The 14,124-nt window shown below is 39.8% G+C and overlaps 1 protein-coding gene across 2 annotated transcripts in view; it reads left to right on the top strand.

Moving 5' to 3' along the window:
- Window positions 1-14,124, top strand: part of vps50 (VPS50 EARP/GARPII complex subunit) — a 95,610-nt gene that overhangs the window by 264 nt on the left and 81,222 nt on the right. For both annotated transcript variants that reach the window (XM_061742672.1, XM_061742673.1), the window contains exons 2-4: window positions 1,316-1,384; window positions 11,181-11,303; window positions 12,252-12,323. In XM_061742672.1, the coding sequence (XP_061598656.1) occupies window positions 1,316-1,384; window positions 11,181-11,303; window positions 12,252-12,323 (264 nt within the window). The remainder of the gene's footprint in view (window positions 1-1,315; window positions 1,385-11,180; window positions 11,304-12,251; window positions 12,324-14,124) is intronic.

The following is a 14,124-nucleotide window of genomic DNA, read 5'->3' on the forward strand; positions in this document are numbered from 1 at the left end:
TGCGGTTGGTAGCACGATTCCCTCACAGAAAACACGGTTGTAGCTTAATCTCCGACTGTGATCCTTATGTGTTAAGTGTGTATGTTTTCTCCCTGGGTTTTCCTCGGGATACTAGGCTTCCCCCCCACAGCCCATAACCAGAGCTGCTGGGCTGTCTGCTCTTGAGATTGACTTTATTAGTAAACATTGATCTGCTTGTTAGTCTTAATTATCTGTATTCGGCCCTGTGATGAAACGGTGACCTGTCAAGGGTGTACTCCCCTCGTTGGGACACGTAAACACCAGTAGACTCCCGTTACAATGAAAAGCAGAGGTGTCAAAAGTATTCACATTCATTACTCAGGTAGAAGTATAGATACTAGAGTTTAAAAATACTCCTGTAGAAGTTGAAGTATCAACTCAAGTTTTTTACTCAAGTAAAAATACTGGTTTCAAAACTACTTAAAGTATAAAAGTAAAAGTAATGTAAGGAGGAAAAAGCCATTAAGGACAAAAGCCATTGAAAATGAATGCATCTTAGTATAATGCAAATATATTAGAACCATATATGTGTACTATTGAGCATTAACATGTGTTTCAGAGAGCAGCAGATATGATGACGTGAAGTATTGTAATGGTGCAAAAAGTCAAACTTCAGAGGCATGTTATCATTTATCCTAACCTTTATTGGAATGTACATCCAAGTTTAGTTGCAGGAATCTGAGGGAACGGATGTAAGAACAAAACTGGACAAGAACATCTGAAACAACCACAACCAAATTCACTCTATCCGGATGGAGCAATTTAACTGGATAGTTTTTTTTTTAAGGCCGAAATGAAATAGAGTAACGAGGCTGTTTTTAAAATGTAAGGAGTAAAAAGTACACATAACTGCGTGAAAATGTAAGGAGTAAACGAAAAAAGTCATCTGAAAAATAATTACTCCAGTGAAGTATAGATAACCAAAATTTCTACTCAAGTAAGGTAACAAAGTATTTGTACTTCATTACTTGACACCTCTGATGAAAAGAACCCAAACGAGAAGAAAGACAACGTTTGTAATTACTACTACACCCACTTTCATTAAAAAAACACTCAACAATAGAGCAGATTAGTGAAAACTGGGCGTTTGAGGAAGTTCTCAGTTTGCACCACATATAATGTCAGACTCACTTGTCTACTGAATACAGCAGAACATATCTGTTTCATGAATCAGTCTTTTACTTCCACTTTTTTATGAACGCAGTGGTGTGCTGATGTGTCAGCTGCAGTTAAAGCAGGAGGGAAAAAAATGCTACCTAATGTTTGTGTTTTAACTTAGTTATTTGTTTAACAGGGCCTGAAAAGCCCCCAGGAGAGCATGGCTGACCTTAGTCCAGTGGAGAACCTGAGGATCCCAAGCAAGGTAAACTTCATGTCAAGACTGGAGCCGGATCTGTTGGGGTTAATGAACTTAGACAGATTTTGGGGTTTATTTTTTATTTTTGTTTTTATTTTTTGTGCAAAGCTGGTGTCTCTCACAGTATTTAAACTGAGCTTGTGTTACGTTCAAGTTGTTAGCAGAGGATTGCCTGACCTGTTTATTGTTTCATTGTGAAGAGAGGTCTGAATTGTTTGCTGTAAGGCTTCATAAAACTATCTTCAATATGTCGTTTTTCAGAGAAAGTCAACAAAATGTGCACATTTATGACCCGATCGCTATTTATTTTAGTGCTTGGAATATTTTGAAGTCTTTAGAATTTTAAGTATTCATCCAAATAAACTAAAACCAATGACATATTAGATTACTATCTTGAAATTCCTTTCAATTATTTGAAGTATTTTTAAATTTCATCATTATCCTGTCAGCCTCCTTCTTTCGACTATAGTTAAGAATTAGTGTTAAGAATTAGTACAGGTAAATGACCTTGTATAACTCAGCCAGATAATTTGCATATGTAAGTGTATTATTTATGTAATTTTTGCCCTGTGCAGTTTTTACTTCAAAAGTTGTTGAATGTTATTTTTACGTATACGTTTACTTGTTGAGTGAGAACAAATTCTCACTTATAATGGGTAATATACAGTTTTTTTTAAAGCTTTTGTCTTTTTAGGATTTTTATGATAGAGAAACGATTGCTAAATCATTCATTGGAAGTATTTATACGATAATTAACCCACCGCTTGTATTTCATGGCCTTGCGGTCCCAGTCTCAAGGTTTAACATTTTACAAACACACAAGAACCAAACCAGCAATTTTTGGCAGTTACTGTGTCACTATGTTGTTTGCTGATGGTCTGTTTCCTGTAAATGGCATTAGTCAAATAAATATGCAGTATTTTCTGACGATGAGTGTAATGCGTGATGAGTGATGAGTGCATGTCCATTTCTATCACTGAAGATGACTTGATATTGCTCTTCACACAAAAGTGGAAAATATAATCTATAGTTAAGTTGGTTAAAATCTCAAATGGCAGGCTTTGAACATGTCAACGTTTGTGCTTTGTCACAGGAAGCTCTAGTCATTATTAGCTTGTGCAAATTCAATTTGTCAAGCTCTGACAGAGCAAAACTGCAAGGTGGCTCTATATAATGTACAATCACTTACTTACTGACACCTCAATGCACTGGTAACTCCTGGCTGTGCTTTGACTTTGTCTTTTAGAGCCGACCTTCATATTAATGTGACTCAGTACAATTTGGAAAGTGACCAACTCTATTTATTGGCAGTGCCGGGTGGGATCAGTCCAGGCAATTGAACTAGACGTTTAATTTCGCGCCTTCTAAACTCTTTGCTTTCACCTTTTCCGTCTCTTTGATTGTGATCGTAGTTTGGCCTCAACGCGAAAATGTGATTAGAATTTCTTTCGTGGTTTCGCCTGTTGGCTGTACGAGTTGAAAATCACGGCAGAAGATTGAACTGAAATGAAAGCTTTCAGTCTGTTTGCCTGCAAGTGGTTTCAGGGGCGAAGCTGAGAGGATTTTGAAACAAAATTTTAGTTTTCCAATAAAATCATGTGCCTTCTTGGGGAAAAAAAAAAAAGCAGAATGGTATAATTAAGAAAGCAATTAAAAAAACAGGTTTTTATTAGGCTAGAGCTCATTAAATCAACAACCTGATAATTATAATTAATTTAGTAGTAGTTGTAATGTTATTGAGGATATTATTTAGGCATTACTACCGTTGAACTGCTAACAAACAGTGGCACAGAAGCTAAACAAAGCACCCATTTATTTTCCAGGTGTGATCGTGTCCTGATTAAACGCAGGTGGGGGTTTGTGGTAAAGGATAAGTTTATTTTCATAAGCTGCAGGCCTCTTCTGTTTTTGGTGTCAAGTGACATAGTCGAGCTAGATTTTCAGTAATCAAACACCACTTTGCAGTTGACCCTGAAATGTAATGTTGGACCCAAGAATGACTGTAGATGTTATCACACCTGCTGTGTTTGCTTTCTGTGCTCTGATTATAAGAGAGAAAACAGCCCGTAGTTTTTATGGACATGAGCTCTGTGTACCTCTCGGTTACCTGCGTATTCACTCTTTTGTGTGCACCGCAAACACCTTCCTATTGTGTTCAGCTAAAACAGATGGGGTCATTATTTGTTGATATTATACTTTGACTTCATTCACTGTGTCGCTTGATGTCCCATCTTATAAGAAAATGACGCAGCCTCCACACAGGGCACCCACAGCCCCCCCTGTATGTGGGTGAGTAACCTATTCCCACTAACTCACTGGGGGAAACTGTGTGACTTAACATGCTCCTGCGTGGAGGAGAGTGAGACCGAACAGCTGCGCTGTGTGTGTTATTATGGTACTAATACATACTGATTGGGACCACTTGTGTGTTTCCAGCCATTTTAGCAGTGATTCAAATCATTTATCATCCTCGGGGCACTGACAGCAACATTTGGCTAACTGTGAGAGGGAGAACTGTGGTGAATGATGATTATTAAATGATGCTGTCGGACTCTTTGGGCCTTTAGTTATGGGCCTGTCTCTGCTTTGTATTGTTTTTCAAGAATATTATTGAGTTTTATTGAGTCTGGGTTTGACTGAATCATTATTATTTTCCTGGCTTTTAGTTTTTAGTTTTGTAGTTTTTACTTGTTGGCCGCCTAAGTAGGTTGTAGCTCGGCATGTAATGGATTAATCCAGTGTCCAGAACAAGGTCCAGTTGCAAAAGGTGGACCAAAATTTAGAACCCTTTCCTCCCAGAAACAATAGTACCTGTTTGTCCTGTGTAGGTGATAATGAAAATGTGCTACGGTCTTCTTTTTAGCAGCAGTTGGGTTCAGCTGCATTTTTTTTTGTTCTTCTCTGCCGCCGTCGTTCATTATAGCAGTGACTCTCAACTGGTGGGTTGCGACCCGTCTTCGGTGGGTCACAGGGCTTCATCTCAGGTAAAGGTTGAGCAATATATTTTTGAGTCTTTTTCAAACTATTTCTCAGTTGCTGCATTTGAGGATCTGTATAGATTTACTGGTCCAAGCCAGTTTATGGGATCTCAGTGTTTTAGTTCAGTATTTCATGACTAACTATCTCATGAGATATAACAAAGAAACTGATTTATAGAAATGGTTGTTTTTGGAGCTTATATGATGACCGATGCTGATGTTATGGCATCTTATGTTGGTATTCAGAGGGGGAAAAAAAGGCTTGTCAAATCTAGGTATCTTTTGCTTCACGAGACTTAAAAAAAAAATTAACACTAATAGCAAACTACTTTGTTTAATGATTAAATTAAGAGGTACATTTCTTGCTTCTGCATTTTGTCTTCATTAAAGTGTCATTGCTTTTGAGACTGCTACTTGTTTTATCAAACACAAATTCTGTTGCAATAAGGGGGTATCAATGTTTTTATCCACAGAAGATTTATAAAAATCTGTGTAAAACGTTTGGCAAATTAATTTATGAAGAAAGCTTTCGTAAGGGCCACAGATTCCACACAGGCTTTGCAGAAATCCAGAGGTATAAAGGTAAGATCAATTTACTATCAGGGGAGGCGTTTGTCTTAAAGAAAACCTTTTTCACCTGCTGTGTACCATAAGATCGCAGCTGGATGTCATCCCATACAACACTGAGGCCTGGAGTAATGGTGGTGTTTTTCATTTAAATGGCTGTTCGCTATTTTTCTTCCTTTTTTTAACTGCTTTGATGTTTTGTCCCTCTTTTAAATCTCTCTGTGTTCCTAAGCTGCTTTGAGGGTTCACCGAAAAAGCAAACATAGCTTTTCCCATTTTGAAATCCTTTCCATTCAAAGATGTACGTTTGCAAGTTGGACGGGGATTTTCTTTGCTGTTCCGTCTGTCTAACCTCATCAGCGCGGTGACAGCTTCTGTCTCTACTCATCATTGCATCGGTGTGGAAGCAGTTGCACCCAAGTCTTTTTATTAGATTTTTTTTCTAACGTAATCAGGTTATTTTAACAAAATATATCAGTCACCAAACACTTGTCAACAGAAAGTACATTAGTAAACCTTATTGAATTAAGTTGGATACAAAATAGAAATGCAAAATGCAATATGAACAATTGAAACCCCCCTTTTTCATAAGGTGACCATCAACACTGTTGCCTCTCTATAATGGCCTGAAATCTCTAAAAGGGCTAACTTTCTTTTTTTTTTTTTTAAGCTTTCATGAAGACAACTGAGGCTTCTTTGAGTATCAGAACTCAAGAACATTCTGGAGTGAACACAAGCTTAGATCCAATAATGGGAGTGTTGTCAGGAACATAAACTTTCACGAGGGACTAAAATGATATGAATTGAAGTACTGTCAACTGATGCAAAAGGAGGAGAGTTCACGATCTTTGCAAACTTGATCAGTATTACAATATATATGTATATATATATGAACTCTCTTTTTAGTAGTAGTTAGGACCCTTGCTGTAGGACAGGGGTTTCCAATGTCGGTCCTCGAGGGCTGGTGTCCCGCAGGTTGTAGACGTTTCAATGCTTTAACGCACCCTGACAGACATTGCTGTGTCATTACCAGAGTTATGCAGACAATCTGATGATGAGCATTAATTAGAATCAGGGGTGTGGAAACAGGGTAACACCTAAAACATGCGGGACAGCAGCCCTCGAAGACCGACTTTGGACACCCCTGCTGTAGGGGATACTTCTACAAACAGTCCTTTTTCCATAATACCTTCCATACACTTGCAGAAAACATAGGTTTGTCTGCAGGAGTTATACATACTCTATAATTTAAATAGAAAAACATTTTGTTTTGGTCTCTAACAAAACTTTCCACTCTTTTTCATATAAAATAACAGACCTTGGGTTGTTGTATCTGCCGAATGGTCCTTTAACAACGAAGAGCGACTCTAAAGGAAATTGCTTGACCCCTTGAACTCCAAGATTTCAAAAGCTTGTACTGTTTTCAAGATGTTCCCCAGTTGTAAAATTGATGATATATCTAGAATATGGTGTTTTACAAAAAAAAAAATCAATAAAGTAGGGATTGTTAGTATAGACAGAAGAAGAGATAACCCAAAATACATCTTGAGAGTTTCTTGCTGACTTAGAGCTTTCAAAGACGAGCCAGGGCTGCGGTGGATGTGTGTAATTTGTGTGTGATAACGGACCAAAGTAAATCTATCTTTTTCTGCTTTAATTTGGATTAAAACTTCTACAAGTGTGGCTGTGCCCTTTAAAACTGGCCGACAGCGGGCAACTGAGAATTGAAATCTACCTTTTATAAAACTGCTCTCTAGTAAACTTAAAAAATGCCTTAAATGCATAAAAACGGGAATATTGGTTGAAACTACCAGCAGATGGGTGCAAGGAGCTCCTGTGTGGCTACAACTGACTCGAGCTGTAATTCTTACCAAAGTTGCTGCTTAGTAACATACATCAACTAGTGATGCAACCTGGACACATCATCAGTGATGTTACCTGGGGTCATTGAGTGTTTCGGGTCATTTCAACGTCATACACTCTCTTCCAGGCGACCCAGCCGGGGGTGATCAATCCCCCAGCTTGTGTCCAGGTAGCGCTACCCTACCCACGGATCTCCTCTCCTGATCCACAGCCAACGTGAGGCAACCTCTGCTGCCTCTGTGGCCTCCTTGATGGCCCTTCTCTTACTGGCCCCGGTGATGCCCAGCATACTGTAGGCCCTGCAGAGGGACTGGCCTGCGAACCCTCTGCATCCCACCTCAATGGGCTCACATCTTGCTCGCCACCCGTTGAGCCGACACTCCTCTACCAGAGCCTGGTATTTAGCCCTCTTCCTCTCATTGGCCTCCTCGATGCGGTCTTCCCAAGGGACCGTTAGCTCCAGGAGCACGACCTGCTTGGAGGTTGCTGAGGTCAGCACCACATCTGGCCTTAGTGATGTTATGGCCACGTTGTCCGGGAACTGTAATTGTTTCCCCAAATCAACCTTCAGCTCCCAGTCTTGTGCCATTGATAGCAGGCCAGAAAGACTACTTTACTGAAAGTAGTCTTTGTATTGTTCGGTCATTTGGAGCTTTTTTATTAGGAAATTCGGAGGGAATATAAATATATATTCTTTGAATGTATTGCACTACTGAAAATAGTACATACTACTGAAAATATTCAAGATTCTGCACTGTAATTTAGAAATGCCAGCATCTCTGGCCGGCATAGTCATAACTTTCTTGATTTGACTGCAAGTTGGTGCAGTAACCTTATCTCACCAGCAGGGGTCACTCTTTATATATATTCATTGCACCATAATTGAACAACTCTGGTTTTACAGAATGTGTCACATTAACTTGTAGAAGTTAATCTCTGCTTAAATAATGTAGTATAATCTAGAATTATTGGAATAACATAATGGGCTAATTACCTTGTTGTGCACTTTCTGTATTCTAAAGACATGGATTGGGATAAAACTGTGAGGAGGGCAAGCTTTTATATCTCACAGGAAATGATGCGGACACGTTTGAGTCAGACCCTGCAAGGTTTTTCATATCAGCTAATGTCTAATTATACATTCAAGAGCCAGACTGCGGTGACTGATAAAATGACAACAGTAGATCACAGATGCAGGGCACTCGTGCTGTTTTACTCAATGACAAGTATTGCTGAGTGAAATGCAAAATAATCACATACGTTCTGGCAAAGATCCAATATCATCTGTTAACGCAGCAGCTGTCAGCAGGGCTGAAGTTCGGATCGTGCTGTTGGCTGTGATTATGTCTTAATGTCCCAAAAGAAAGCTGTGTTGAACTCTTTCAACAGTAGACAACGATATACACTTTCAGATAGACTTGCATACACATAATAAACACCGATTGCAGTGAGAAGGTTTTTAATTTGTTCATCTAATGAATGATTCCATTGTGCATATAATTTTTCTTCCGTCCCTTCCTCTCCCTCTGTACCTCCCAGGACTTTCCATGAACCGAATACTGTTTATGCACTCTTTTGTTTATCGGGGGTGCTGTGTTGTTTAGCACTTTTGTGTTTTAGAGATGTATTTTATCACGTTCAATTAGCACTCTCTGCAAATATCCACTTTGATTCTTTCATGAAGCACCTTTAACGTCCTGCGCTTGGGATGCAAATGGATTTCCAGTTTCTGCAATTAGGAGACAACATCATTAATTTGCAGAGGGGGGGGATGAAGGATGGTTTGTTTCTCTCTCATCCTTCAAACTGAAATTTGATCAAAGCCTTTTGGTGACACGTATTTTTGGATTGTTCATGTGCGGCAAAGGGGTGTCGGTTTTGTTTTGTGCCCACACGACAGCAGCAGGAAAATTAGGGAAGGATTTGAAGTGACGTAGCCTCTCGATGAGTCATCCACTCAAAGTTTTGCAAGTCTCTGCAAGCGGGAGACCAAAGGCAAAAGATGGACAGTAAATTAGCGCATATAAATTCCCCACTCAATTGAAGTGGCTTCACATGAAACACAACATTGTCTCTCTCTCTCTCGCCTTTGTTTCTTTTCTTTGTGCTGTTTGTTTTGCTACGAGTGAGTCAGCCATCCTAACCCTCCCCTTTTCACTTTCTCTCCTATTTGACCTGATTTCCCACCCACTCTTTTGATAGAAAAGTGTGATCTCCTACCTCCTTGCTAACCTTTCTTTTCAGTCTAAAGCACTCACCTACATGTATCCCCCGGGACTCCAGCTCACTCTTTTTTTTTTTTTTTTTTGTTGTGATCAACAAAACACAATTTTGTGCTTCATTTCAATCTTCCCATTTCTTCTGTAATAATGTGTGCACATAAAATAACAAAAGGGTTCAGCGTGTTATGGACTTAAACAATGCTGTTGTGTGCTTTGATTTTTATGTTAAAATGATATTAAAACATTCACAGCATTATCACCTCATGAATATCATTTATCTCGGCTCATTGTTATCCACAGGGGCGGATTTAGATACTCGTTGCTGATTGCAATGAGTCAGTTATGTGTCAAGATTCTCCTGATCTCATGGAGGTTTGTAAAGGCACCCTGTGTAAGCACAACCACTCCAGATGAAATGGGGGCAGCATGTGCTCCCTTCTGTTGTAAGACGTAACAAAGTGCACATTGCTAAGACTTGTCTCTTTCGAGGCGGGAGCAGTTCGTACACTGACCCTTGTTCCTTCTCTTCAACTTCAGAGAGGATTTTTTACTTTTTATTTTTTGGACAGGTGCTGGTGAGGTGGTTCCAGGGCATTATGGCATGTATCTTAAAACCTGATTTTAAATTGTGTTTCAAGGGAGGTACTCTGAACGTTATTGACGTGCCGGTATAGAATACGCCCAAAGTCAGTCAATTTCAGCTATGCTGCTCCTTATGCATGGAATGAGTTGCAGAAAATTTTAAAATTAAGAGATCTGGTCTCACTTGATGCTTTTAAAGTTCTCCTGAAAGACTTGGAAGCAAGTACATTTAGCTGTAGGTGCTTTGATTGTTGTTGATTTTGACTATTTTTGCGATCTGTTTACTGTTTTGTTAAAACTGTTTTAATTGTTATAAATTGTTCTTATGTTATTTGTTTTTGTAACCATGTTGCTGCCTGTCTTGGCCAGGACTCTCTTGTAAAAGAGATTATTAATCTCAACGAGACTTTCTCCTGGTTAAATAAAGGTTAAATAAAAAAAAATAAAATAAATAAAAAAGTCGGTGTAAAATTCCTCTTCTTTCGTTTTAATGTACAAAGGTCAGATATTTACATCACCTCTAGTGGGGTTAAGTGGTATTGCAAGATTTGAAGGTCCATCTTTGACAGTATTTTTAGTGGCTCTTTCATCAATACAATGGATTTATGTTGTTCACATGGTGTCAAAACCCTTTTTTCATATTCATACATTCATTTGGTTGATTTAAAAAAAAATGTGATTCCTACCCATGGCACTTTTTAAGTGTGTGTGTATATGTGTGTATATGTGTGTATAATCATGTAATCTTACACATTAGTTATACAGTATTTTTATTTTTTCTGGAAGGTATCTTAGCAACAAAAAGTTAAAGGGCTGTAACGGCTTAGAAGCACCATGGATTTCAAGCTTGTAAACATATAATTGATGAATTTACATATTTGAACATGTAAATTCATGGGGCTCAAATTGAATGTCAGAGTAAAGGTTTGACTTTGTTCTACTTCAACCTTAATAAAAACAACAAACAAAAACCTTTTTTTTCCTTTCTTATTGACGTGTGACTGCTTCCCAGCTCATTAAGACAGCCAGGAGATGATGTAGGCTTAAAACTCCTTCATCTAAAAGGCCCACTACAGCAATAAGCCTCAATGGATGCACAGCACGTAGATCAATACGGCTCTGATGTTTCTCACATTCTCAGAAGGGAAATCTTACTCATCCTTTTTTTTTTCTTATTTTGGGGGTCATTCATGTCTTTCTGTCTTTCCCTCGTTGCTGCCTGCTGTCTCCCTTGATAGCTATGAAGTGGAACAAGCTGCAGGCTTCTTCCAAAGCCTGTGAATAGCATTCCTTCCCTCCTCTTTTCCTCTTTCCCTCCTCTCGCCACACCTTCTCCTTGTCCCTTGTTCTCCACTTCTGGCATCTTTCGTCCTTGTCCTTCACCTTCAACTTAGTTCATAAACTCCTGTAGTTTGCAGCAACTTTACTCCTCTGGTGATATTTTTCTATTTCACTTCTTTATTGATGATTTTTATTTCAGTTTATTGCTTGAAAGAATAAAAAATGGAGAAATCACAGCATTTGTAACTTTCAAATGTTAACACCGTCTCCCGTTTTGCATCTGTCCATCATTCTCGACCTGTGCTGCAGGAGGAGTTGCGGGAGTTGAGGGAGCAACCCATCGACCCACAGGCGGAGCAGGAAATCATTGAAAGCATCGAGGAGGTCTACTTCTCCAACGACTCCTTTGACATGGTGCAACATGAGCTGCAGGTCAGAAACCTAATATAGACGTCGGAGCTTGTGATTATTGACTGGATGAACACCGCTAACTTTTAAACAAAGTCAAGTGAGACTACCTCCTTAGTTCCTGTGCGCCCTCCCTAAGTAATGATTGCATCAAGCCCCCCTCATTTCAGTAACTTAGATATCAGGAGCGTTGCATTTCTCTTGTGAATAAATATGCTTTATTGTTCATTGAACCCCATCTGAGTGGCAGGAATAAAGCTCTTTCTCACCTGAGCTCTTGTCTCCTACTCTCTCGCTGAGCCGCATGCATATCATGGAGTTCTAGATTGATGGATTGCATCCGCTCAACAGAGGAAAGGTGTGAAATCTCATTAGATTTATCTTGGTATTGCTACACCATCTGAAATGAGACTCTCAGTCAAGAGGAAAGTAATTACCTATCATCCTTTAGGCCATGTATTTGTAATATCTTCTTTCCCTACCAAAGTTTGTTTGCTGTTTGCTAAATAACATCTTTTACCTTCCTGACTAATCTCATTTATGATATGGCGTGGTATATTTACCACACAAATGGTTATTTTCTTATTTCTAAAAGGAAGATGTGTGACAGTTATCATTAATCGCAGACCTGAAACCAGTTTAAGCTCTTTGAAAAGCGGAGTGAGATATCTTTGTAAATGAAGATTCTCAGGGGTGAAGATTAGCTCTTTGAAGATAAATGAAATCTCTGCTGTGATCCCTCACACCAGATATTTGATAATACCATAGTTCTTCTGTGAATATTTTTCTGTCCGACTAAGTTATTTTACCACGTTGAACGTTAACGTGGAGCAGCAAAGAAATTAGACGGTTTTGAAGTCTGTGGATACAGATGCAAAGTTCTCATGTGCCATTGCAAGTATCCGTCCGGAGGATGTCGTGTAGATTGTTCTGCTTAAGCAGTGTGTTTGTGTATGTTTTGTGTTACGGTAGCAACTCCCACCTGAGCTGAACCTGCAGGAGCTGGAGGACTACAGGGACAAGCTCAAGAGACAACAGGCTGCGGTAAGTATCTCCTTGCTTTTTTTCTCACTCACAGAAATACATCAAAGAATATCCATGCTAACTACTGTAGATGAATCCTCTTGATAACAAGATGGAGGATGTAGAGATGATCTGAGACCAACCCAGGGGTATAATCCCTACTGCATGTCCCGAGGCTACCAGAGCCTCCTACCTGGAGGACACGCCTCCCATGGAGGTGTCCGGGAGACACCTTAACCAGAGGACTACTGTGTCTCTGTCTTTAGTCCGCGTCTCTCCTGTATGTCTTCTTTTGGTCGCTACCCACCTTGCACTAGGTCAGGGATCCTCAATTCCAGTCCTCGTGGGCAGGTGTCCTGCCTGTTTTAGATGTTTCTTTGCTTTAAAGGTGTATGAGGTAAGAATAAGAAATGAGACTCATTAGCGCCACAACGACCGTCGGGGTTCCTGCAGCCAACAGCGAAGCCGGCACGGGAGCGCCGCTCAAATCAAGCTCTAAATATGACTTACAATGTTATCTTACCTGGTCAGTAGGAAATGAGCCATGTCAGCATCTGTTTTCAGTCCCAATTCAAGTTGAAACTGCCTCCATGACTCAAACGCGTATCCAATGTTTACTCGCCGAGAACGCGCATGCAGCGTCATTTGACGTCACATCTGCAGGACATTTTATCACGGTGTGCTCATATTGGGTCCACGAGGACCGGAATTGAAGACCAGGGCACTAGGTGATCGTAGGTGGCCCTTTTTTAATACGAGTTTATCATAAAATGAAATAGAAAAGCAGTTAGTCCAAGATACAGTAGACCATCAGTACCGGTAGTCTTCCAGGAAATGACGAGCCACAAAGTAAACTAAAATTGCCCACAAAGCATTTTTTGTCATTGTTGAGGCAGATTCGAGTGAGTAGGTGGTCTGTGCTAACCTGGAAACATTGGATATGTCTTCATGGGTACCGCTGTCATCCTCACTCATGTCTCCAGCACATTGTGCCAAGTGTGACAGACACATTACACCAATTAGACTGATGACAGCACATCAAATGACAGCTTTGTAGAGATGTTTAATTCAAACTACCACGGTGATGTACAGTAAACGTTTCACTCCAGGGGAACCGTCCGACAGCCTGGCAGCCGCCTTGATGTCCGCAGAGTCACAGTGGTATAAAGAAGGACGGTGTATAGATTTTCTTTTGGGCTGAGGATGAGCCAGTCATGTCTCTGTCCTTACACAGATGACGGATTGATCATCTGTTATTTTAGTGGCAGTCCTTCGATAATGAGTCATGTAATCAAGATTTTGAGGTTTCTAAAGACTTCTCTACGTTAATGTATTCGGACATTTACTTTGACATTGACTGCATGAGTCAGGAAATGCATCGGGAGGGGATGAGTAGGAGAGAAACTAGCGCTGCAAAAATAAAAGTAAAAGGTCCATCTCCTGTGGAGTCAGCTCATACAGAGACCTTGAATTTCATAAAGAAATTCCTCCCACCTTTTTTAGAGTAGGTCCTTTGTTCTTGTGAAGCCTAGTTGCAGTGTAGCCCACACTCACAACGTTGTAAAGTACACTGATTCAAATAATTTGTGGTATTAGCATAGGATTAATTCAGTGCTGCACAATAACTGTTTTTAGAGGCTGTGGAAACGGTCTTTAAGATCTTCTTTTGTAACATAGTGCAGTCAGGGGCAGACATATCTGTTAAGAAACATACATTTTCTGTTCTTGCAACTGGGGTGTCAAGCAGTTCATAAGCTTTCAGTGCAGAAAACAACTGTAAGAACAGAAAATGTGATGAAGCAGGACGACTAAATCATTTTTC

This window comes from Cololabis saira, chromosome 15 (genome assembly GCF_033807715.1).
Source record: "Cololabis saira isolate AMF1-May2022 chromosome 15, fColSai1.1, whole genome shotgun sequence".
Lineage (NCBI taxonomy): Eukaryota > Metazoa > Chordata > Actinopteri > Beloniformes > Belonidae > Cololabis > Cololabis saira.